Source organism: Epinephelus lanceolatus, chromosome 18, assembly GCF_041903045.1.
Source record: "Epinephelus lanceolatus isolate andai-2023 chromosome 18, ASM4190304v1, whole genome shotgun sequence".
Classification (NCBI taxonomy): Eukaryota; Metazoa; Chordata; class Actinopteri; order Perciformes; family Serranidae; genus Epinephelus; species Epinephelus lanceolatus.
In genome coordinates, this window is record NC_135751.1 from 14,400,141 (window position 1) to 14,427,652 (window position 27,512).

At 42.6% G+C, this 27,512-nt stretch overlaps 1 protein-coding gene across 1 annotated transcript in view; it reads right to left on the bottom strand.

The window, feature by feature from the left end:
• The window catches only part of ngfra (nerve growth factor receptor a (TNFR superfamily, member 16)), a 41,216-nt gene extending 14,080 nt beyond the window's left edge, over positions 1-27,136 (bottom strand). The window contains exons 1-4 of the mRNA XM_033644021.2: positions 26,698-27,136; positions 23,634-23,796; positions 13,147-13,509; positions 2,011-2,242 (exon numbers count right to left, since the gene is read on the bottom strand). Of these exons, the coding sequence (XP_033499912.1) occupies positions 2,011-2,242; positions 13,147-13,509; positions 23,634-23,796; positions 26,698-26,736 (797 nt within the window). The 5' untranslated portion in view covers positions 26,737-27,136. The remainder of the gene's footprint in view (positions 1-2,010; positions 2,243-13,146; positions 13,510-23,633; positions 23,797-26,697) is intronic.
• Positions 27,137-27,512: the final 376 nt, after the last annotated feature.

Here is a 27,512-nt window from a genome sequence, read left to right on the forward strand (position 1 = left end):
CACTTGTATCTGTTTTATTTTATTTATTTTTTTAACTGCAGGAACTGGGGAAACATGAGCCTAGTAATTGATAATATTCCGGACCAGCTTCGTTGAAAGATTTGGGGAAATTACATTATGACTCCAGCAGCACCAGCCAACATCATCAGAGATAGCACCATGTTTGCCTTGGAATGCATTTGGGCAGCAACTTGCGGCATCAGAAACCAAAGGAAAAAGGCATTCTTTTACTCTGGTATGATACACGGCCGGTTGCTGTTACAGTTTAATGGCACCCGGCGGCATCAGGGGGAACCACAGTGGGACAAGGACGAGAGTTAAGGCTGCGAAAGTCCAAGGGGGACGGGCAACAAACACCAACTTTCACCCACGAGAGCGGTGTTTGTGTCCCATAAGATTCTAAAGCCAACCCTGTTCTTTTTTAACCTAAACCTAACCACTTGCTTCTGTTGCCTAAACCTAACCACGTGTGTTTGTTGTTGAAGGGAAAAAAAAACGTCTATTTGCGGTGTTGTACTGACATAAACTTCCTGTGAAAACGGTAGTGTATGTTGAAAGAAGACAATGAATGTAACAGGTAGAACTTGACCTGGATGCATCGTCAGCAACCGATGCATCCAGGAGACGCAGCTGACCTTAAGAGTTCACTTGTAGTGAGTTTCTATGGTTACGTTAACCGTCTTGCTCTCTGGATTGGAAGTGCAAAACAATGGTACACTTTTAGTTTTAGTGCTTCCAATTATGTGCAATGATGTGACGAATGTGCAAATGAGCATATGACATCACCTGCCGACCTTTAGCAACTTTCAGGCTAGCTACTTTTATCTGTAAAGACTTTGCAACACTGTTTACATGTCTCCTCCATAGATTATCAGCCAGTGTGGATGCTAACTTTAAGCTGGGAAATACAGTGTTATCGCAGTCTATTAACCCAATATCATGTGACCATTAAGAGCTCATCTGAAGACCCTTTTTACACCATTCTTTAAAACGAGTAAACTTTTAACATTATAAAGTCTAGGTGTAGACAGCGTTTTCAGCCCACTCGTGGCACTAACATTAGCTTAATTAGCTAGCTGGCTACAGCTGATAAAATTCAAGTGGAAGTTGGCATATTCAACAGTCGCCCACTAAAAATGAGGAACCTGCTTTCGTCTATACATCTATCTGTAATCAAATACCTATTGTCTCAGAAATGTTTTTGAGTTTCATTTGTAAATTGTTATCATTGTAAGCTGCGTATGTGCTGCTTATCTGCCTGCAAATATAAAACTATAATAAGATGCTAATAAGACGTTTAAAAAAAACATGAAAAAGCTTAACAATTCCCTACTGACGCTTTTCCTTTAGAAGATGAATGACTCATGAAACAATGATTAAAATATTCATGAGGTATTGAGTGCTACACTACAGTTAACACCTCCAAGTGTTTACTCATAAAATATTGGATGTTAAAGGAATTCACATAATTTGAAGTGTGTTTTCTGCATAACAATAAGAACATGAGGATTATTACCCAGATGTGTGACGCTGATAAATCTGGCACTCAGATTTCCCCTGGTTGGCACTTTTCAAACAATCAATACCACTAATGAGCTTGTTTACTTGCTTCAGATGTGTTTCAGCCGGGCTTGTATCTATCTGCTTGCATTTGTGGTTGCGTGTCCTCATTAATGTGTTTGTGTGTGTGACCTCTGTAATGCATTAAGTGTTGTGACCTCCTCTTTGCCTTTTTAGAACACTCAATTGAGGTACATTTGAGTGAGTCTCTGGAAACGGGTCAAAACCTCTTTGACGATGGCAGCCTCAATATTTTACCAGCCACCTTCCTATTCCTTCCTCCATTTTTTAGCCCAGGGCAACGTCTGTCCCTCTATCCAACTCCACTCACCACACCACTATCTCCATCACCCTCTTTGTCCTAGATTATCTTATGGCTGAGGTGCAAAATGGTGCTAATGTCTTTAACCACAAAGCAGCTTTTTGTCTCTTTCTTCTCCACCAGCTGACCTCTTAAAAACGATGTAGGCCACGAGGCCCACCACCACGGCGGCCAGGATGGAGCAGTAGATGGGTATGAGGTTTTCGTTGAAGCCGTGGCCGAGAAAGCGAGGGGAGCCGGCGCTGGATGTGGTCGTCTCTCCTGGCATCGGGCTGACGGAGCCATCAGGGAGGAAGTCATTGGTGAAGGTGGGTGGAGACGGATCAGAGGTGGGAGAGTAATACGTTGGGAGGAGAGGATCTGTGTGGGAGAAAAGGGAGCATTTGTGATAAAAGAAACGCCTAGAATTAATTCTACAGCCATGCTAGCAGCTCTGTGAGGCAGTAGTGCTTTGATCGAACATCAGCATGCTAACAGGCTAACATGCTGCTGTTTACAATGTTTTTTTGTTGTTTTTTTATTAACTTAAGTAAACGTAGCATATCCAAAGTGTAGAAATACTCTAGTAAAGTTCTACTTAAATAAAAGTTCAAAAGTATTAGCATCAAAATACACTTTAAGAACCAAAAGTAAAAGTGTCATTTAAGTATATCCCTTAATGTTGCAGCTGGTAAAGGTGGAGCTAATGTTAAATACTTGCTGGGTACCTTATGAATCCCTTGTGAAAGGTTTTAAAGTTTGACAGGCTCAGTGAGACGTTATAGTAAACAAGCTAACTGCAAGCAGAGAAAGAGGATAATGTTCTCACGGAGCTTTAGGATGGAAAGTTTCTTTTCCTCCGGGCCGCTGTCTGTACCAAAGAGTAGCGTGAAAGGCAAGAGCACTCACTCTGCAGCAAAATCTGGGAACTAAAACGTCACTAGAAGTACACTGCACAGCACACTGACTAGCAAAACACTGACTGCTCGACTTGAAGAATATTTAGTTGACTGAGGGCTCTCAGAGTGACGATTTGAATCCCAACTTTCAAGGAGCAGTCCTATCCTCTTGACTTTTTCACAAAATCAAACATGCTGAATATTATCCTAAGTTTTTAGTCTTTGCTAATGCAAATACTGAAGTTCAGTGACTTTAACACTGACAACAACCAATTGGGGCACTTTCTCCAGCACAAGTAGACAGTCATGGAGGAGATGCTCAGGTGGCACAAGAACATGAACAAGTCTTGGTTCTCTTGTACTGCGGAAGGGTCAGTGTTTAATTCAGCATCTATCTCATCCACCAACCAGCAATTATTTTAGTGAGAAATCTTAGGAAAACAGTTTGAAACAGCATTTGTTCACACAAACTGTTCATCTTTATAGATTATATTAACGCCATATTGACAAGAATGTCAACATATACAGTATTTATCTTAAAAGGAGTTTGGTGTTGTGTTTTCCACTGCGAGCAGGATGGGAAATAATCTCAAAAAATCTAGTTGTAGTCTCACAAACAGTGACCCTGCAAGATCCAAAGTGTTATAGTCTGTGATTAAAAGCTCACATTCTCTTTAGATGTGAGAGACTTTTGACAAGTCTTTTAAAAAACTTTTCAAAGTCTTCTAGTGTATGGTAGGCATAAGTCATCTCTTATAATGATACACCATCAATTTGTTTGTTGATTATTTTTTGTATTAATAATCTGAATCTGTAAAGTAACTAATGTATGAAATAAATGTAGTAATGAGTAAAAAGTACTTAACTATATAAAGCGGCAGAAAATGAAAATACCCTAGTAAGGTGAACATCCCGCAGAACTGTACCCAAGTACAGTACTTGAGTTAATGTTCTTAGTTGTGTTCGCTAACATTCAGTAATCAGCACTAAGTACAAAGTACAGCCGAGGCATTATAAGGGTAATCCTTTGGTTTCCATAAATATGCGTAGTAGGGTTTCAATCCACTCCATGGTTGTTGAGATAAAGAAACCCCATCATGACGAGACACTTTCATATCTTCTCTGAGAGCGTGTTTGTTGGGGTGTAGTCACCAAGTCCCCAGCCAGATGTCTGATACACTGCACACATGCGGCAGCTGTTTCTGATAGACAGATGGGTTCTGGCTGAGTTGCTGTGTGCAGAATAAAAGGGAATGTTCCCAGTTGAGTGGGGGGCAAATATCTGTCACCCACCAGCCCACCCTACACCAGGCCTGGCCCGGCACACCAGGTCTCTTCTCTTCACGTCCCCATCTATGTGATCTCTGCACATCGGCCAACATTAAGGCCATATGGATCTATGTAGAACAAAGTCCCAGGGCTTGAGGGAGGTCATCACTTTGAGTGTAGCCTTTGCTGAGGCCAGAGAGGCAGGAAGGCTCTGTGCTACTGGATGGGTCTGGTTTCTATCATAGCAAAGCCTGGAAAGCAGAGTCATTTTCATAAATTGTCCTATTTCCTCTTTCTTTGTGTGCTCCATTAATGATTCAGTGTAATTTCCCATGCCGCAGCAGCACCGTGCCCACTCTGATAGGCATGACTTGTCTGGAAAACACAGTTCATCCATCAAATCTCTCCTACAAGTCCTGTCACATTATACTTGTGTTTTGAAAAGCGGCTAACACTGCAGCGATTCTGTCAGATGGTAGAAAGGCTCAGAGAGTAGGCTGCAGATTATTCCCTCCCTCAGGGTACAGTACAGCAGGCCAAGGAGGAAGAGGGCCTGTCCAGCCAAAACCAAAAACTCCTCTGAGCTCAGCAGCCTGTTGGGGATGGAGAATGTGCAGCCTGGTTCAGATCTGAGCCTGTAATTCCCAGCAGAACCTCGGGCTGCTCCTCATTAGCTTCGTACTGGCGCTCTCAGGATTAACCCCGTGGAGACCCCTGAGGCTTCCTTCAAGGCCAAAGACTGAGACGCTCTATCCCAAATAGTTTAGGGGTTGTCCTACTTTACAATTGTTCCGTTTCTTAGGGGTTTAACTCTAAAGTGCGATGGATAAAGCTGACACAGTGATTACGGAAGTGATTAAGATTACCAACTGGTTTCCATGTATTGTGACTAGATTTCACTCTTCATTGCTGTCACCATCTTAACAACATATTTTATCACTTTTTTCAGTCTACAGCCTTTTTCAAAAGTAGGTATAAATCTACTGTACATACATTACTTTCATTCTTCAAATCATGGCTGTAATTTAATAAAGCTATCAACTTGAGAAATGGCTCAAAAGATCAGTTATCTTAAAAAACAAAAAGACCTATTTTCTCATTCATCTCCACTGGCATCTCGGCTAGCACTGCAGATACTGTTCATTTTATTTGTACAGGCTTTTCAGAGATATCCACTTCTCGAATTTCTGCCTCTACCTCAATTCACTGGAGGTGAATAAAATTCCATTTGTGCTGCTCACAGGATTGAAAAATTACATTTTAATAATTCAACAGCTGCGTGTGTCTTTCCAGAAACACTGTCCTTTTTACTCCAGGTAACCCGCAGACCGCACTGTCAAGAAGTTTTCATTGGAACTACTTTGAACAGAAGAAATACTCTGTATGAAAACTGCTGACATTGTACAGGTTGCTGTAGATTTTTTTTTTTTAAATGTCATTTTCATTGCTTTTAGCACCACATTTTCCATTTGCCTCCACTGTGTCGAGGTGACAGCATGAATCTTAGAGAAGGATATCTCCAAAACTGGATCAATAAACCCCAAAATCACTTCCAAAAAAGTTTTATCATGATGTTTAAGAGCTGCCACCTCATTTTTGCACATGATGGTATCCACCTATTGTTTCTCAGCATTACTATTAGTAGTGTCAGACCCAGGATGGGGGGGCACCATCTCCTATAGGGTCTTTCTACAGGCAGCTGCATATGTCCCCTATTAATAGGAACATCTGTCACCAACTGTCGATGTTTGCTAAATGTCTGTACAAAGCAGAAAAGCAAATTGCCATCAAGGAAGCAGAATTAGTGTCCCATCTTCTTTTAAATGTTTAAATAATGGAGTGTATTCCTTTAAATGAAGAATGTTTGGGTCGGGGGGAATTTCATTAAGTCATTGATGTGACCATTGATGTGGTCAGATAGCAGGAAGAAGAAACTCAGTGGACCATCACAGACGCAGGCTGTCTACACATATATTCTCTTTTCATCGACATGGCAGATAGTCAAGTTTCTCCACATTGATTTGTTGCATAATTTACACACGGTTACTTGCTTCAATAGTCCGATGGGACCTTGATGGGCAACTTATGTGGACATATTTGAAAAACTTCTGCCGGGCGTTGACTCCACGTCGGCCTCTCTGTCTGCACAGTGATGACGGGGCATTCCTGCCTCCCGTGGGGGGGATTGGTTTACTGAAGTGGTAGAAAGTGTCTTTCACGGACAGAAAAATACAGCACATGTGCGCGCCATACTTAGAAACACAGAAATAATGCAGAGGCCTATTTAAAGCCTCGCTATCGATTCGGATCTGTCTAAAAGGAGGGAGCTCTTGGAGGAGTGGAACACGGGTGTCTGTATTACACGCATTTCTTGACCTTTCCCGGGATGTAGTCAGGTTTCCTCAGCTCTGCCATACATCACCCTGCTAATGCAGGGCCGGCTAATGGCATTAACAATGCAACACGAGCTCGCAAATAGAATAAATTTTCAATGGGAAGGTGTGAAAGTGAGTGAGAGTGTGCAGACCGTCTGGCCTTATAGTTTGTCAAAGAAGCCTTTCCTTTACCACACTGGGCTATCATTCATTCTCCATAGCTGTTAGTGCCTTTCTTTGGTGCAATGTTCTCTCCATGCAGATGTATGTATGCCTCACTCGCACCTCAGGACTCGGCGTAAATTGCCTTTCTCATTCTGAGCCAAGATGACAGCCCTCCTGGGAATCTGCCTCACACAACACTGACTCAACCCAGAGCTACAGCTTAAGTACAGTATACTACATCTTTATCATAACTCCCCCTCATTCCCTCTATTTCTCAGGGCTGATGTAGAAAACACGACTGGCGGTAGACCAAAGGATAAACCTGGGGCTCCAGAGGCTGCATACCTCAGCTGGAACAGAATGGGAGCTTAAAGGCGGCGGTGGAGCTTTAACAATTTCATTTTGGCTTCAGTGGGTTTAAAACACTCATGAAACAAAATAAAACTAGCCCGGGATTTTATGAGCGTGGAGCTGTGTGCGCAGGGAGATGTGTTTATTGGTGGGGTGTGGACGAGGGGGGGGGGGGGGGGGAGAAAAAAAAGATTTAATTTTTATGAGCCATTGAGGTCTTTATAGTGAAGTTAACCCCAGGGTCTTGTGCAGAGGTTGGTGTCTTGGCTTCTGCCAGTTCAGGGTGGAGATGAGCAACTATCAGGCGCAGCACATGTACAATGACCTCTTTATCAGCCGCCAAACACTCCCTGTCTCTCAGCTCAGGCTCTATCTCAATCCAACTCTGTGTTTGTCGCCGGACGCGCACACATCCATCACACACACATACTACAAATTATTCAAGTGAGCGCTCTGTCTTCTATTAGGGAGGGTTAATAGGGAGAGCGGAGGGGAGGGCAGACAGAGAGGCAGAGTGTTAGGAGAGAGTGAGGAGGGGTGCAGATGAACAGAGGAGCTGCTGTAAAGTGCTCTGATTAGCAGGAGTAATTATACTGCAGCGGTGAAGGCGCTGAATGCACACTGGCCACCTTCCACCGTTCTGCTAGCCCAGCCACTCAAGGGCAACTGTGGGAAGAGATAGAGAGAGCAAATGAAGGGAGGAGGGGCGGAGAGTAATGAAGAGAAGTCTGCCTTTATCTGTTTTTTCTTTTTTTTGTTTTTTTTGTTTTTTAAATCATCCGCTCTTCCTTGTTCTCGAGGACAAACACTCGGATGCTTCGACACAAATCTTCTCAACTGGAGATTGAGCAGCACCTTTTTGGAAAAGCTCCGCCAACGCCAAATGGACAGAGACCTTCGATAAAAGACGCAGGAGGTGTTTCCAATTTTCATATCAAAGATGGTTCACACATGTTCAGAGTTTAATGAAAAATGCACAAGTTAAAGCACACTTGGCAAGAGGAGGGAAGAGCGTGCATGTGCCGAGTTAGCCTGCTATCAGCTGTATTGATTTTGGATGCTCATAAAAAGTGTTTGTGTGTCTCAATCTGGAGAAGACTAAGCTGGTGTGCGTGTGTGTGTCTGTCCTGCAGTCGAGTGTGGGTGCTCATAGAGGTCATTCAGCGAAACCTGAGCATGAGCAGAAGAAATCCCAGGACTCGAATCGACCCCCTCAGCATAGAATACCAGCACAGCACATATGCTGCAGCCCTCTCTATCTGCTTTCATCTCTATTTCCTTCTCTCGCTCTCTGTCTCTGTCATTGTATCATGTAATTGACACTTGGTGACAGCTGGATATGAACTGGGGGTTTAGGGATTTAAAAAAATACCCTGATCATATCTTGGGGAGGGAGAGAGACAGCAGGATAGGAATTAAAAAATATTTTCCTCACATAAAAAAATACACAAACAGGATGAGAATCCCAGGGAGGCAGCTTCCTGTTTGCTGCAGAAAACATATCTGAATGCATCCTAGACCACCATGGAGGGCCTGGAAACATCATCATCACCACATGCTACTGCTGCCGTTACCCACAGGCCCACTGGTGCTACATGACAGGGCTCTCCTTTCAAACAGACGTCCCACAAGGTCACTTAACGTGCCATTTCCAGTGGCAACTGTTGCTGCTGCTACAGTGCTATTACTTAGGACAAGGAGGGTCAGAGTTGAGATCAGCTGCATGGGTGGGCGCTAAATAGGCAGCAAAAGGCTCTGTTGTAGCCTACTGTACATCTAATATGTACAGTAGATATTCTGCAAGTTTTAGGGGACATAGGGTGCAGTTTGTTTTGATGGCTGTCAGTTCTATGACCCTCAGAGTGGACACATCTTGCCCCTTGATTAGACCACATTACTCTGCAGTACAAGACTTAGTTAGATATACGTGGAATCTGGGGTCTGATTGAAAAAACAAGGCAGAATTTGCCAAGATGCAGGGAAATAGTCATTCTTGGCACCTCACCGTTTGGAATCTGGTACGCACATTTGCTTCCAGGACTTCGACAGAGGTTCCAGCTTCAGACTTATGGCATGATTCAGACAGTTTGAATACTGCAGGAATTATTTTTTTTCTCATGTCCTTGTTTGTATTCTGTAAACAAAAGTCAACAGAGCTGAACTTTGATCTTAACTTGAGGTGGCAGAGATGTGGACATCACCTGGTCTTATGATCATTTGTTTTTATTGCGTCATCTTTCCGCTCTGCTCAATCTGTAAACAAGACTGAGTCTACAGCCATGCCAACAGCTGTGAGGCTATAAATAGACACAGCAGTGCTATGAGATAAATGCTAACATCAGCATGCTAATATGCTCACAGTGAATGCTTACGGTGCCTTTGTGTTTGCACTGGGAAGGTGGAATATCAGATTTCCCAATCTGAAATTTTAACTGGAATGCCCCCTGACTCAGACAGTCAGAGCAACCTCACCAACCCTGACCTCAAAATCCAATGAGGCTGCGCCGCGCATCAATGGTAGTGAAAGCTGTAGTAATATACTGTTTATTAGCGTGTCTGTCTTGTTGGTGTCTCATCAGAACAGTCATACCCACAGTCCTGACCAACTTATATCAGTGGATATGTTGCTACACGGTGGTGTAGTGGATGGTATACGTGGGTATACAGGGTATACCCTTCTCTTTCTCTGGCTGTTTATAGTATACCCACCTATCAGTCAAAAAGCCATTGAAATACATAGGAGAGTATACCTACTTCCTGTTTGATAACCTACCCATCTACCTACTAATACACTCATCTCGTTAACTGCATCACTGTTGCTTGCACAAAATACAGAGTCATTCATTGTTATCAAGTGGTATTGCGAGCCCGGTCTCACTCCTTGAAATCCGCTGCATGTGGTGTCCAACACCAACGACAAAAGGAGGGCAGGAGCGTTGGTGGATGGGTCCAACAAACACTAACTTTCACCCAAGAGAGTGGTGTTCATGTCCCGTAAGACTCTAAAGCCAAACCCTGTTCTTTTTTCCTAAACCTAACCACTTCCTTTTGTTGCCGAAAGCCAACCATGTGTGTTTGTTGTTGAAGGAAAAAAATCTCAATTTGCGGTGTTGGACTGACATAGTGTGTTTATTTTGACAGACTGTATTTAAACTTCAGATTTCCTGTGAAAATGGAAGTGTATCTCAAAAGAAGAGAACTTGACACATGTCCCAGAACATCAACAAACAACGCACCCCGGGTACTTTGCACGTCATATGTGGACGTGGAAAGTCAATGACCAAAACGTCAATATGTGACAAAGTCGGAGTGAGAATGTGTTGGAATTGCTAACGCTTGCTAATCTGGCTTGTCCTGGTATTGCTAACAGCATCTTGGTTTTCCGACTTCTTGCACTGGAACGCGATCAACTCAGTGTGACATCATTACTAGCTCCAACCTCCGACCTTCAAGTTAAATGGAACGCAGGATTACATACTGATGTTCCGCAGGTTTAATGGTTACTATGTTCACCACCTTAGCTGAGCATGTTAGCATGCAAAAATTGGCTAACTGGCACAAACCACAAAGTACAGCTGCATGTTATTACTTTAAATCAAAATATTGGGCAAATTCAAACTTGATCTGATGATGGTAGTAGATGAAAAGCTGGGGTCACCAAAGCTATTACAATGTATGTAAACTGTAACATAAAATCTGCATCAAATTTCATGGCAATCCATCCAATAGTTGTTGAGATACTTCAGTCTGGAACAAATGGGTGAACAGAGAAACAGTCTGACATTGCCATCATTCATCATGGCTAAAAACGTATCTCCACTTTTGCTGAAAGAACATCACCTTCATCCTGTTTTGTGCCCAGCTGTAGATAAATCCTGCAAATTTCTTGCAAAGTTTGACCCAGTGGCACACGATTTAAAATGCAGAGCCAGGCAGAGGCCAAGGTTTTGTTTGTGTTAGAAATAACTGTGGTGATGCTTTATTGATGATAAAGGTCTAGATGTGGCACCTTTGATGGTGTTTGGTACACGTAGCAGAAGAGGTGGTAAGTCTTCGTCTATGTTATTAGCCCTTCTTCCACCTCATCTACCACTCCTGCTCTTATCTCTCCTCAGTCCATTTCTCCGCTGCCTGTCAGTGCTATTACAGTCTATTAAAAAAGGAATTTACACCCTCCACGCGGTGCTAACACATCCTCTGTACTGAAACAGGGTGTTGACAGGTTTTTGAGGTTCATTAACTTGGTGGACCCAAATACTTGCCAGTGTCTGAGGCCATGAAATCCCAACCAAATCAGCCTTAGTGAGAGGAATATTGCAGCTCAAGTATAAAGCCCAACGTTCATATCAGAGGCCGCTATTGAGATGTTCATTTAAAAATTATAATGCACACAGGAGATCGATAAATGCCCTACATTAGCAAGTGCTCCTGCTATTAAGTGCTTTTCTTAGAAGCATTTAATCATCCCACAACGTTAAGTGCCTCTTCGGTCAAAGTTTACTTAAAAAAAAAACTCACATCAAAAGGAAAGAGCTTTTCCCAGGAACAGACAAAGACCACAGACTTCCTCTGAAATCAGGGTCTTTTGTTGGGAAGAGGTTGTTTTTGTTGCAACTGCTGAAGATGTCGAGTTTTACTTTACACTCCTCTTTTATCTGATACCGCTTTAAAGGAAGATAGCAGATTTTATCAAGAAAACCGAGAGCAGTACCACCTCAGACATTTTTACCACCCAGATTTGGGCCTCGCAGCCCCCTGATGAGGTCGATTTCATGCCTCGTTCGGCCCGAGAATTTACAGCCTCCTTGGTTACAAGCTCCCTCTACTCTTGGATACAAGGAGCTTGTGTCTGTTTCTAGCATGTTGCCTTCTGCCTTGTGGGAGAGCAGATTATTCATTGTCTTTGTGTTGACACTGAAGCAGTCTTTGACCTTTTAATGCTAAAGCTTTCAACTTCCTGCCATTTGAAAACATGACAGGCGACGACCTCTGACCTCGCCTGTTCCCTCAGACACATGTGGAAGTCACTGGTAGCTGGTCTGAATGTGATTGAGACCTGATTGAGACATATATGATGGCTCCAACACAGCTTTGAAATTCTTGAGTGTGCAGCATCTGGTCTGTTCTTGATCTCTTTTAAGGGCGCTTTCACACCTAACCTGTTTGGTTCAGTTCATTTTGACTCATGTGAATGCTGTCGCCTGAACTCTGACTCAAATAAAACAACCACATCAAGACAGCTTGAAATTAGGGTTGTCGCTTTTCAAACATGTAATTCATCTGCACACCAGATCACATCACTTTAGCATGAATTCATAAGCTAAACTACTATTATATTTACTCGCCACCTGATTTAAAATCCATCACATCCCTGGATTCATTTTCCGCACTGCGCATGCACGTCACAGAACAGCAAGTTAGTTTGGAAGTTGAAAATGCTTACCATACATTTAGCAGCTGGGAATATTCCCAGTCATTGTTGTTGACAAGATCATTGTTGTTCCATGTGGTGGTACTAAGACTCTTATCACTGTGAAAAATACGTCCTCAAACCTCCTGAAACACCTACTATGACTAAAAGCGCAACAATAGAAAACTCATGGAGGTACACTGCACCAAAGGTGAGCCCTCCTCAGACATGGATGATGATTACGTAGCCTTCCACTGGTCAAACAACCAAAGCTGGACTCTATAGTAGACAGCTGCACGCTACAAGCAACAAAGAGCTAATGAAGCTTGTGGTGGATGAAATGTTGCTTATCTCCATGGTTGATTGTTTGATCAATAAAATGTGAGAAAATAATTTTAAAAAGCAAACTTTCATTGTCTTAATTTCCTTAGCCGAAGTGTTTTGTCCAATCAGCAGTTTAATACCTGTAGATATTTGGTTTACTGTCAGATAAAAGTACATGTTAAAGAAAAGCATAAAATGTTTAGAATGTTTACAGGCGTTTTTGCTACTGCCACGATGAATCAACTGTCAGAATAGATGCCAATTCTGTCAACTGATCATTTCAGGTCTTGTTTAAATTTCCCCAGTGAGTCAGTGTAATGCTGATGATGCACAGTGACAGTCCCCAACACTGTCCAATGAATGATTTACCCGTCAGTCATTTGAGCTCATGTTTACTGTTTTGAAATAAGTCACTCAGGAATGCATCTTTTTCTTGTCTTGACTGAGTCACCTGAATTAAAAGTGTGAAAGCAAAGTACATGTCAGACTTACTATGACAGACAGAGTCTCTGTTCGGTGTGCACGTAGCCAGCTGTATCTCACTCTCCTCATCACAGATGGTGCAGGGCAGGCAGGGGTCGAGGGAGCTTTCCCGGTCAGAGAAAGTATCGTCCACGCACTCCTCACACACCGTGTCGTGATTGTGTTCACAGTGTGCAAACACGCCTTGACCCACCGGGCACACCGTACACGGCTCGCACTGGCCGGATATCGTGTCGAAGAAGAAGTTGTAGTTGCAGACGCAGATGGCGTCGTTGGAGTCGGTGCAGGGCGTCTCCATCCGCATCAGGCCGATACACTCAGTGCAGGGCTTGCACTGCTCTGTGAGACTGTAGTTCTCTGAGAAGGTCTCACCTGCAGGTGAGAGGACAGGTCGAAGGAGACAAGACAGAAAAGTGAGACAAAAGAAACGAGGGAAGCGGCAAAGAGCAAAGGAGGTTAGAAGATGGAGTGAGAGCAGGAAATATGAGGAGGTAAACAAAAGGATAAACAGTGGGTCTAATGACATTAATCATGTTTACTGCACATTCATTAGAAGGGAGGACACATTGATCCACTGGGCTCTTAGTGATTTGTGCTCCGGGACAAGAAAGGTGCTCTTGTTGGGGAGCGAGTCAAAAGCCTGCTGTGCTCATTACGATATCGATCTCAATGTGTTTGTGCTGCGCTGAGTAAACTGCTTTAATCTCAGTCATACACACAGAGTAAAGTGCAGGTGCACTGACATGCTTACACTGATGCAAGGATGATAAAGACTTGTATTTAGTATACCCGAGTGATCAAGCTATCACTCTGGTATATGTAAAGGCCTTGGAGAGTGTTAACCATTCTGCCAAAATGAGGCATTTCTGAGATGCTGGAATAAAATTTGTGGACATGTTTTACCAATATTTCATCTAAATTACAATTTTGGACTTTGTGCTTATAATTTAAATTAAAATTGGTTTTATTTATTAAATATATTGTCTTCCTGAATCTACTGCTTTAGAGCCATTCATACAAAAGAGAAATATTTAGTATTGTTTACTTTGCTAAAAATAACTAGGTCTATAGTTCTTATGTAGAATATTTAATTAGGACCAAAGAACAATCTCAAATAGATCTTGCTTCTGATTGGTTAATGCCTATGATTGTGCTTGTCAGCCAGTTTAGATGACACTAAGGAGCCTGTAGGACACACTAGTGTTTGAGTTTGCATAACCTCTTTGTTTATTGTGTTTCTATGTTTCTTTTTTTAAAGTTTCGAAAAATAAACTTTGATATATTAATTGGCTACACTCAGTCAAAATGTCAGTTAGCATCATTATTAGCATTAGCAAGTAGCAGGGTTTCCCTAACAGATGCGTGTGAATAAATAAAGACTGAGACTCGACAGTGTTGCTAGCAGTTTAGTGAGGCTGTACTGAAATGCTAATATTAGCATGCTCACAGTGCATTCTGATGTCTGGCAGGTATTATGTTTATCGTTTCCACTATCTTAGTTTAGCGTGTTAGCATGCTAACATCTGCTAATTACCATAAAACACAAAGTTCTCCTGTAGATCAACTTTTCTCTTTTAATATTGTCCCTGCTGAGTCAACAGACATGTAGGCATGATTTACTTTCCCATCCTCTTTTGTGTCTTTTGTTTGAGGAAGTAGCCTCTTAAAACCAGCGTGTGGCACTGATTTACAGTATATCGGTAGTATATTAATTTATTTATAAATCCCTGGACTTTAATAGCTCATGTGTTTCCGCAAGATTTTTGCTGATGTTAAAAACTTTATGCACATTCAAAACATGTCACACATATCTGTGCATTATGCTGCTCTTCTTTGGAGGTGGACTACTGAAACTAACTGAAACACTTAGGAGATCATCCCTTACTGGATCAATATGAGACACGATTTATCCTGTATTTTTGTGCACAGAGCTGTTAAAATGATAATAATTGACTCAAATACAAGTAGGGACAATTCTGTCATCCCAAAATAGTGGTAGGAACATGTCCTTACCATCCATGTGCCAACCTACATCCCTGTCATGGACATAGTTGTGAACATTCTGTATTAACCACATGCTCCTACACTTGGCTATACTTCAGACAAGACTAAGCTTATGCTGTTCTCTAATTCTAGGAAGAGGCCACAAATTATCCCCTCAGTGACCACTCTTGAGGGAAATGAAATAGAGGTGGTTCACGAGTATAAATACCTGGGTGTTTTGATTGATGCCTCCCTCACTTTCAAGCCGAATATAGAGAAATTAGTGAAGAAGCTGAGGATAAAATTGGGTTTTTACTTTCGAAATAAGCTATGTTTTTCTTTTAATGCAAAAAAGCGACTTGTTGCTGCTACCTTTTTACCAGTTTTGGATTATGGAGATCTTTTATATATGAATGCGTCTGCTAAATGTCTTCATATGGTTGACACTGTCTACCACGCTTCTCTGAGGTTCATTACTAATTGTAAACCATTGACACACCACTGTGAATTATACTCTCAGGTTGGATGGGCTGCTCTGGCCACCCGAAGGCTCAGTCACTGGTATACTTTTATATATAAGGCATTACTTGGTCTACTGCCTTCCTACATTTGTTCCTTAATTGCACAGAGAAGTGCTGGTCCTTACTCCTTTCGTTCGCAAGACTACTTGTTGCTTTCTGTTCCATATGCCCGTACTGAATTGGGTAAATAGGCTTTTGTCTACTCTGCACCTTCAGCATGGAATATGTTGCAAAATGACTGGAAACTAACAGGGTTAATTTCTTTGAGCGCCTTTAAATTCAAACTAAGAATACTTGAGGCCGACTCCACTACATGTATTTGTTTTTCATAATCTGCTTGTAAATTCAATACTATTTGTTTGTGTTTTATCTGTGTAATTTGTAACTGTGCTTCATACTTGCTGCTGCCTATCTTGGCCAGGTCTCCCTTGAAAAAGAGGTTGTTAATCTCAATGGGATCTTCCTGGTTAAATAAAGGTTAATAATAATAATAATAATAACTTCAGGTATGATACTGTATATATACATTAATATGCAACCGACCTGTTTTTGCATTGTAAATGTCACCTTATACTTTTAGATGTGCCCTCTTACTCTTCCCACTATGTATTGCCACTGTTGCACAGCAGCTTCCCTCGGTATTAATGAAGTTTTAGCGTATCTTATCTCATTGAACAAATTTAAACTTAGACCTGACGGTGGCACTAGATGAAAAATCAGGGCATCACCAAAGTTATTCAACTTCAGCATCCGGCAATGATGAATGTCTGCACACAGTTTCCTTGAATCCATCACGTAGTTGTTGAGATATAACAGTCAGGACCAAAGTGTCGGACCAATGACATTAGTTATGGTTTGTGTCAAACATTTGCTCAATCCTTGACAGGGTTTGGACAAATGTTATGTAGCAAATTGACTGTGTCCTCCTCCTGGAAGGATGTAAAAAAAAAAAAAAAAAGACTGCCTTTTAATCAGTGTATGTGTCCAGAAGATGCCGATTTCACAAAACAACTTCACTGCATGATATTGATTTTGTTTAAAGGTTGTGAGCACGAGAGATAGCAGACCACAGCTGAGTTGCGGAGAACAGTGCCGAACAGAATGAGGTAAAAGCCATGCTGACTAATTGCCTTCTGCTTTTCAATTACTTCAAACACTTCAGATTTGCTCTCCAGGAACGTTTGCATCAGGAGGATTTAGGAGAGTTCATCGCTGAGGAAGTGATGACCTCGAATTAGCTTAGTCTTACACTGAGAGTTCCTAGGGGCTCAAAGTAATCTATTAATATTGCATGTTCATATAGAATTATTTTCAGATATAATTGGATGCCTGCTGAATTATGCATACAGTGAGGGAGAGGAGGGGGGCTGTGAGTGTGTTTTAGTGGTTGAATGAGATGGGAGTGGAGTAGAGAGGCTGACAGGGAAATAAATCTACGGCTCAGATTCACTACAGAGGCAGCTTCACTGTTTTCCAAATCCCATTTTACGTCTTTTTTTGTGGCGTGCTTAATATGAGAGCGGTCACCTTGCAAGAGCTGCAGTTCAGACAGAAACGACACAGTGTGTGCCGTTCCTCTCCCAACAGAGGGGCGGCAAAGTGCTGCAGGAAGTTTTGCATCCATCCAGTCAGCATCACAATATGAGATGATGAGACAAGAATGCATGTTGAAACAGCCTTGTAAATTGTTCACTGACACAATGCAGCATGTTGCAAGTTACCACTGGTTTAACATCTCCGTAGGGATGATAAAGGCTCTTTCTCTTACAGTGAAACAAATCCTTTGGGGTGGGTGTGACTGTAAATAAAGTCTCATAGCTGTAAAGATGTGTTAGACTTCTTTGCGCAACTCTTATCAGCGTATGTCTGAGTGTGTGTGTGTGTGCACGCGTCTACGTTTCTCTGTGTGTGTGTTTTTCATGGGAAGTGCTTAGTGGGTATCGTGTTGAGCAACAGCATATTGTCAGTGTGAAAAGCCCTACAGCAATGTCCCAGCACTTGCTTTGCGTTGTAAGCGGCTCTGGCAAGTAAACGCTGGCACAGACTGAAGCTCTAAACACCTTGTAAACAGCAGCGCGGCTAAGAAGCCGACGATGAAAGCTGTCACATTATACAGGCGGACTGAGCGGAGCAGACGGCGGTAATGTGGAGACAGGTAAAGGGTAGGCAGGAAGACGGATCAGAGTGGTCGCTCGATTTGCTCCAGTGCATCTCGGGACTGTTTGAGGGTGGTCTGGTGAGCGAGACGTTCAATCCAAGTCTAGGAAACATGATTTAGAGATCAAAGTGTTGATGTACAACTGGAAGGGGAAGGGTCAGGGGAAATGGGGCAGTCGGGGATGTAAGTGAGTTCAGTTTCCTTCTCGGAAAGACACACACCATCAGACACAATGTTTTTCTTCTCTATCTGTCTTCACCTCTCGCTCTTATTACTGTCTGGAGGCAGAAGTGATAGAAGAGAGTGACACCGGCTGAACCCGGGACAAATAACAGACCTCGGAGGTAAACGATTATTTGAATTTGTGAGCTCGAGGCCTTTGTTGTTCTTTGCAGTCAGGCTCAACTGGGCAAAGCTCTCCTCATTCATTTCAATTATCCCACAGCGCGCAGGCTAATTTTACCTTGCATGCATGAGCCCCTTTCCAACCCTTGTGTGTGTAAACACATCTAAATGTGACCATATGCACTGCAGAGAGTGTGTGTGTGTGTGTGTGTGTGTGTGTGTGTGTCTAATTTATGTGTCAGCACTTTCATTTAGAGCTAAAAGAAGAAAGTAAAAGGCCAACGAGAATCAGGTAGAGAGTGTCGTCTTTAATAAAATATGATCCTTTTTTTAATTGCCCCCAGTTGAGCGATGACCGGAGCATCTCAGCAATCAGAGTTTTTGTGTTTGGCAGTAAAAAAGGCTGTTGGTAAAGGGAGATGCGGCTGTGTACCGGGGGGATGATGCACTTAAAATGTGCCACTTCAGCCCATGGAGACCCCCCTCCAAACACTGATGTGTTTTGGCCCCATTAGTGTCATCAATAATGTAGCTCTGGACGGCCTTGAAACTGTCCGATGATCTCCACAATCAGCACTTTAGGTGTAAGCTTTTAGTGAGGATGGCCATTTCTGCCACTCCACAGCATGTCAGGGTCCATGTTTCAGCAGGGAGACCGATTCCTTCCTGACCTGACTGCAGATAAATCATCATCATTTGAAAATCTGCATGACAGCTTTATTTGTCTTGTTGAACATGAAACATTTTTGTGCGTAATTATCGCCCTGCTTCATTGGTCCGCTTAGCTTTCTTCTAGATTTGAAACAGGTGTTTCAGGATATTACCGAAGCTATTATTGGGAGACCAAAGGAGGGAAGTTGTAATTTAGCAATCAGCAGTTGCTCTTGTATCCTGTGTTGAGCTGTTGTTTTGTTAGGATGCCGTGTAGTGATGATGCTTCCTCTGAAAGTACAATAGAGGACCTGCCAGGGGAGAATCTCCATTTCCCCTTTCTTCATCCCCCATGATACAATGTTGGAAGCGATATTCTTTATGCTCTGTTTTAGCCTTCACCAGACGAGGCTGTGATTCTACTTTCGTTCCTCCTGTAATTCCCCAGTGAGCCCCAGTCCAGTCGGCCAGCGAGGTTCTCCTTAAACGCTACGTTGACTCATGAGGCTCTGCCTTTTGTCTCTCTGATCTTCAGTCAGTTCGCAGGGCAAGTTTTTCTGAATGGTTCACAAAGTGAGGCAGGGCCGGTTGTCTTGTCTCCCATGACAGCAGAGAAAAGTGGAGGAGACTGATAAATATTTCAGCGCTGCTGATGCTGGCACTCGTCCCAAGCTGGGATCAGGAGGCCATGAAAGAGGGGGGGGTTACTCTCACAGGAAGTGGGGAATTAAGGGGGGTCACGGTAAATAAAGATTCACCCATATTTACCATTAAACAGGAAATGGATGTGTTGAATTTTACTCCTCAATTATTCATCTCAGCACTTTAGAAGATGTATTCATAGCTGCAGTTTTCCAGGTAAGGTCAGTGTTTCAGCCTCTAACTTCCATATAAATCCCACTCAGTCTTGTTTTAGCATGTGTGCTCCTGTGGGCCTCAGGTACATTAAGATTTTATCCGCTGAAACAAAAACAATATTGAAACCAATGAAAATGCATTGGCACCGGAAATTGAGTGCAACCTCCTGGGTATTCGAGCTTAATTGTTGAGTGTTTATCAGCGTTGAATACCGCTCCTGTACTGCAGAGCAAGATAATTGTTCACTGTTAGAGGCACAATAGGCTTTCCAATATGGTTTAATTAGCTGGATCAAATGAGTAAAGAAGCATTGATGTAACAGTATGCATGATGAATGAGCAGATCGTGCCCTTTGGTGCCTGGCTCTCTAATACCATTTTATCCGCTAATACAGACGATGAGTCATAGCAACAGGGAGGAGGAGGAGGGGGGGATGCTGGCTGAGAGAAGTGAGTACAGGATGGAGAAAAGAGGAGACACGACTCGAGTTGGTGGGATTCGCTGGTGTGGAGGGGTGGGGGGGATGAGGGAGCGCATGAGGGAAAAAAACCTTATCAGAACTACAGTCCTGAGGGCCAGCCCACATCATAGGAAAATGGAGCTGCGGTTTAGCGTCTATGCATCGTCTGCCACTGTTTACAGCAGGAATATGAAAAGGAATATGACGCGCAAGACAAACTCCTCCTGACGTCAAACCAAAGATAAAGTCCAGACCCTTGTGGGGCTGAGACGTGTTTCTCTACAGAATCCAGGCACCTCTACTCAACCAATTTCCTGCTCCAGTCTATCAGACGCAATGTTTGATGATGACTATTAATTACCCTGCCCATTCTCCATCGACTGGTGTGACTGGATTTTTAACAACACCGATGCAGAAGCATGAGAAGTCCACGTTCTTATTCTCTCATATTGTTGCACAAAACCCCACTTTTGCCTATTTCACACCGCTACCTTTTCTAACACTGACTATGTTTGAAGGAGTTGGTTTATGTGAAACTGACTCACAGTATTTTTTTTTTGTCTTTGCCCCGGTGGCACTGTCGCGCTCTAGATGTACAGAATTGGCTTTCTTCCCCTGAACCCATTGCTGAAGCTCTTGAGTCGCTCAAGGCGACGAATAAAAAATTCAAAGGGGTGAAATCAGCCAGGCGTCAGATTCTTAAAACTATAACACAACGCAGAGATTTGCATCTGTTGTGCAAAGAAGTTCACAAGTTCAAGGATGATCAGAGTGTCGGATTTTGTAAGGACAAAGAGCATTCCTGCCAGCCTGCAAACATTCCTCCAGAATTTAGTCATTTCCCTCAACGTGACATCCAGTTGATATTATTGTGTTTTAGTGTTAAAAGACTGTTTACATGCACCATTTGTCAGTGTTTACATGTGGCATGTGCGAGTGGGTTAATGCAATCAGTCAATGTTGAACAGAGCGTGCACTCTGAACGTGTAAACAAGACACATTTTGTCACCTTAAAGTCTCAAACTGATACAATTAGCACGTCCTAAGAAAAGGTGCGACATTTATCTTGTCACACTTCTTCAGCTCCTCCTGAACTACGCGGCGATGTTCGTGACCTATACTCCACTCTTGACATAACGCCAACATCTTTAAGGGCAGAAAGAGCTGCAGGAACGTGATGCAGAAAGACGCTTGACTCAAACATAACACGTTTTCTTCTTCTTCTTCTTCTTCTTCTTCTCTGAGATGTTGCGGTGTTGGCACCTCTCCCAGCTCTGGTCTGTAGAGCCACTGCTAATGGTTCACAGCCTGAGCCGAGCTGCGAGCGAACACATTTGGACCCACTTAACAAGCATCAAACATGTGAATTCCTGTCTTATTTCTCAGGACACTCGATAAAGGCAAAACAGACACTTCATACAAGTGAGTAAATTGGACAATAGGAATTTGTTTTGGCTTTACATTTGTTGTGTTTGAAGTTCAGGGCCGGAGCTGCCATTAAAAGCACAGAGAATGAATGTGGATGTATAAATAAAGATGATGCAAGTGCAGAAACTTTGCATTAATTGGGTGTGAGCGTGTGTTATGCTGGTGATGACATGCAGTTTACATCTGTATACACTGTATTTTTATTGTCTCCAGATTGGCTGTAATCCACTTATGTTTGACACAGGAAGTGGAGTTTCTGTAAAGTCATGTTTAAATATTTTGCTGCTAAAAGTTCTTCAATCTATTAAAGGGTTAACTCACCCAAAACAACAAAAATAAGAGTTATTTTGACCTGTCTGTGAGCAGATTTAATTGGAACCACATTGTACCAAAGATGAAAATATGTTGACAGTGAGGTCTGTGGACATTGTTTGTGGAAAAGACTTTGTGTTGCTGCCACAAACGGGAATGAAAGCACAAATTGCAAAGGAAGAAATCTCAAAACCTCTGAACACTAAAGTGACAAGTGATGGTAGGAACGTGAGGGAATGTGTTGGTACTACTTTTCTAATCAGGAAAAGATTGTAATGTTTAACTTCTGTTAATGTTTTTTCACTTGAGATAATTTTACCAAAGTAAATAAAGTTGTTTCTAGGATTTTAATGAATGAAGCTGACTTTGTTTCATTAACTTTAGGGAGAAAAAGTAACTCACTGACAATGACATTTTATGATTTGCCAAGGGGGGACATTTTTTTTTTTTTTGCAAAAGAAACTTTAGAGTGGCATTGTGAGTGTGAAAATTAAATAACATCTGTGTTATAACTAATAGCTTTGTTAATATTTAAAAAGTAAATTACTATAATTATCTCTGGCAGGTGTACGTCTGGAGGGCTGTGTTTGTGTGTGTGTGTGTGTGTGTGTGTGTGTGTGTGTGTCTGTCTGTCTGAATTTGTGTGTTCTCCCCATGTCAACGTGGGTTTTCTCTGGGTGCTCCGGCTTCCTCCCACAGTCCAAAGACATGCAGGTTAATCGGTGACTCTAAATTACCCGTAGGTGTGAATGTGAGTGTGAATGGTTGTCTGTCTCTATGTGTCAGCCCTGTGATAGTCTGGTGACCTGTCCAGGGTGTACCCTGCCTCTCGGCCAGTGAGAGGTCCAGTGGAGCCCAATGGAGCCTATCTCGGATAGGATCCAGACCCCCCACAACCCACAACAGGATAAGGGGGTTACAGAAAATGAGAAAAAGAATGAAATTACTGTTTTTGGGTTAGGCTTCAATTTTTTCAGTATTTTGCTCTTTTTTTTTTTTTTTTTTTTCCCTTGTCAGGCACCGTTCAGGGACCAGTACCATTTTAAAAGCATCATTTTGCGGAAAAAAACCCTGCCATGGACAAAATTAATATTGGCAAAAGTCCAGTATTGAATGGATCAGATGATGAAATTGATCAAATGGATCCCCTGTGGCCAGTAATTGTCAGCAGAAGAACTCAACCTAGTCTGTGCCATGTGTTGTGGCTCAATCAAATATAGACAATGCTTCTGAAATGCATTGCAGCGCATCTGGTGGAATACAACTGTGTAGAATGGCTGCGATCAGCTCAGGCGGCCACCTGGTGGAGATCTGCACTCTACTGGGTGCACTTCTCTAGTCATAGATTAGTAATAACCCATTAATAAATAATGAATTAACTTTTTGGTTGCTGGAAGAAATCCTTTTGGCTGATGTCTGTTTGATTCTTCTATTTGAATTAAAATCTAGAGTTACAAGTTATAAGACATCTATTATGATTTGGTACCATATTTTGTCAGGTCTGTAGTTGTAAATGTCAGTATATCTTTAATACATGGATTGTGGTCCAGAGAGCTTAAGGCATTTTTCACAACCTGGCAACCCAGAAGTTGTTGGTATTAATGGCTTATAACTGATTTGTAAAGCATTATGAACCCTTTGTTACATCCTATGAGCTCTGTATGCTTTATCAGAAAATAGCATCAGTGTGTTTTTTTTTTTTTTTTTTTATCAGAACATACAGTAGTTGGCAGTCTTAATATTCAACTCTCAACCTTAATAAAAAAAAATCTCCACTCACTGTCCAAACACTGTGCGCAGACAGTCTGCGTGGCGCCGCATTTCTTCACCACTCCCTCTCCAGGTGGACACACCAGGCAGCATTCTCCACTGGTAGTGTACTGGCCGGATTCACAGGGGAGCTGCACTGCCCGCTCTGTTTTTGACGCCAACGCTAACGCCACCTGGGACAACAGTGCAGCACATCAGAGAGGCACTTTCACACACATATCCAAACAGACACGGCACAGGGCCACTGTGACTTAAACATACACAGCAAAAAAACAAATTGATGCAAATCGCTGCCAGGTGTCCGACCTGTTCTTTGAATCCAAACGCTATCAGGATTCATCATAAATCATGTTGTCTCCACCTGTATTAGACACACTTTAAACAAGTCTAAACTGCCCTAATAGCTCCCCTGAAGGCACATCAGCTCTAATAGTGAACTCATGACACGCTGCGGCCCAGGCAGTTACCATAAAATCATGTGTGCACGACATTATACACATGCCCATCCTAATTACTGTCTGAAGGTGAGAGTGGCTGTGAACGCCAGCCCCTGCTTCCGATCAGCGCTGGCATACACACATGCTTGTGCTTTTATACTTGTGAGGACTTTTTAATGGGTATAATGCCTTCCCTACCACCTAACACCTAACTGTAACCATCACAACTGCATGCTTAAATCCAGCCCTTAGACTGAGTCTAACTGCTGAAAGAAAAAGTAATTCCCTGACAGTTCCTTAACGAAGTAAGAATGTCCTAACTTTGCAAAAATATCTTGAGGGTCTGAAACTTAAATTGGTCCTCACTTAAGGGACAAAGTTTTTGTCACTTAGGAGGGCATTGGTTGACTCACCCTAACCTACCAAGTCTTAATAGTGCAATTAAATGGTTTACTTTGCAGGGGCCACATGGGAGACAAGTCCCCATAATGTGACTGTGTCCACACATTTTTGTTCACATACACACTTTTTTTCCTGTAAAGCAAACCTCCACTCTCACTGGATTCACAGCTGAGGTGATAAAGTTGTTTTCGCATTACATAACGAGTCTTTTTTATAACTGTGTCCTAATTTGCATATCACAGATACACATTTTATCAGCTTAAATACCTGCAGCGTGCTGTCACTGCTCTGGAAATACACACACATTTGCTATCTCTCTCTCCTCCTGGCCCACGAGTATTTGCATCCATGGTTTAAATTTCTCCATCCTGTCTAGTCTACTCCAGTTATCACCTTCTTTCTCTGCCTCCTCTCTTGTTGCATTTCCTCGGTCTCTCTCTCTCTCTGATACAAATGCCACGCAGCTCTGCTGGCAAAAGAACTGAGGCTTGTTCCGCTGGTGTGTACGCAACAATGTTAAATAAAAGGAATTCATATCCAGACGTTTTAGAACAAAGAAAATCATTATACTGAGACACTTTCATGTCCTGTGGCTCTTATTATGTAACGAGCGAAAGCTCATTTCCACTTAATTCACATTTGCTGAGACATCAATTCAATCTTTTCTCTCTCTCCCTCACCCTCATTCGTCCCTCCCCTCCATCCTCTCTCTGCTGTCCCTGCTTTCATTCAGAAACAGATGTACTGAGCAGCCAGCAGCTCTCTGTCGTTCTCAGTGCTCTTGCTCAACATTTCCTTCTCTCTCTCTCATCCCCACTTTTTCCTCTCAAGGTGCATTTCTCCTCCTGACTTAACAAACTCAACATTTCTGCACAAGCTCAGTTTTTACCTAAGTAAATCATCAGGATTAAAGTCACGTTTTTGTCTGCAAAAATGAACTCTGGACGTTGTCCAAAACCTCAAGAGAGTTCCCTCTTGAATCTGCAGAGCAGGATTCATGTCCCTGACTGCTGCGCCAGCTCCCTTTCCTGTGACATCTCCCTGGACTATCACTCAGCTCAAACGCAGATTAATGGCAAAATCAGCGGGAAATTGGTTCACCAGCAGCAGGAACATGCATACACACACGCCCACAACAATACAGTGACCCAGCTGCGATATGCTTGGTTTGTACTCTCCTCAATTTCATGGTCAATTTGAGAGTTTATTTCTAAATTTAATTCTACCAAAGTGCACCCGACCGTCGCCACCCTTTAAACCAGCTGTCATAACAGAGTGTCCCCCTCATATCCAGGGCTGTTCACATGATGACTGAGCTGCACAGCCCAATTAGACCAGCTGCTGTGGACATACCGGAGTGCTGGGAGGATGTGCCCTCTCTGCTCTGTGCTGTATCGCCACCTCCCTCTCATAATCAACTTTTTCACATTATCACAACAGCCTCATGTTTTAATGTCAAAATCAGCCAAACAATTACCAGCTCATGTCGGATAACGATTAAAAGAATCAATTTCCTTTCTGTAAGCTGCGGCATCTTTATCTCTCCTTATTCTGATATCCCAAAATTAAAAAAAAAAAAAAATCTAAATGACTTCCTCTCATTAATGCTATTAAAGTCTGGGGCAGAGCCGCCTGTCAGCAGATTGCTCCTGGATGTCTGAATGCTGCCCAATGTGAAATCTACTAATCCAAGCAGTAAGGCTGTCTTAACTTTTCCTGTCTGGATGAAAACAGAGTGAGGCGTGTGCCAGTGTGCATGTATGGGCATGTGTGTGTGTGTGTGTGTGTGTGTGTGTGTGTGTGTGTGTGTAGAGCTGGAGGGGGATATAATTTAACCTGGGAATAATATCACATGCAGATCAGCTGTTTACCTAAATGCAGCACCTGCATATTTAACAAGAAAAATAGGCACATTGGTCCTTTAAGGGAAACACAATAGCACTGATACACACTTAAACCCTGTTTATAATATCATAGAAATATTACATGCATCACAAAAGGAATAATAAAAGCCAAGAAGAGGTCTGAAGTCCAGAAAAACTCACTACAAACTATTATAGGAATATTATAGCATGTACAATTTTCACTCAAATTAAACATCAGTGTTAAAAAAAATAATGTCACAAAGTGCATTAGGTGACTGAAACTCATCCACAGTCTCCACAGAGTAAAAAGAAAACAATATAATGAGAATATAAGAGCAAACACGCAGTTGTTTCTGCATAGACTACTTACCAAAGCGCACAAAATCACCAGCGATAAGGTAGTAGTCATCCTGCGTCGCCTGCTGGAGTCACACAACAACAGATCTTGTGCAGAGGAGGCAGCGCTATGTGGAGGAGGAGGAGAGCCGCTCAGCGGGAGTGCTCATTTTAATTCCAGCGGCGGCGGCTTTTATCAATGAGTCCGCACCATCACGCGTCTGCCCGGGACCTCTGGACTGGAGTCAGATGCGACTCTGGTGCACCCCTCAGCACCACCACCACCACACACAGGAGAAGGAGAAGAAGAAGAGGAGGAGGAGGAGGAGACCGTCCTGTCCGGAGTGCTGCTCAGCTGCAAGTGCACTGCGGAGGAGGCGAGAGGAGAGAAGAGAGGGGGCACGTCCACCCTCCGGTTTATTACCCCTGATACTCCTGCAGTAAGACTATACAACCTGCTCCTCTCTCTCTCTCTGTCTATCTCTCTCTCTCTGTCTATCCCTCCCTCTCTCTGTCTCTCCCTCTCTCCCTGTCTCGTGCTTTAATCTCACGTGAGGTCTGACTCAATGCAAAAGTGACATAAAAATGATTTACATTTATTGTAAAGGACCAGCGTTAATGTCTGACACATTCATCACCTCACTTTCTTTTTCTCCATTTACCATAAACTATGTGGCCAAAAGTATGTAGACACCCTTACTTTTGTGCACTTTTGGCCTAGAACTGTTGTACATGTATAGGACCTGTCCCAGTACAACTCAATTACAACCCAATTAAGGGGAAATCTTAAAGGGACAGTCCAACTTAAAATCAAAAATGTATATTTTTCCTCTTTACTGTAGGGCTATT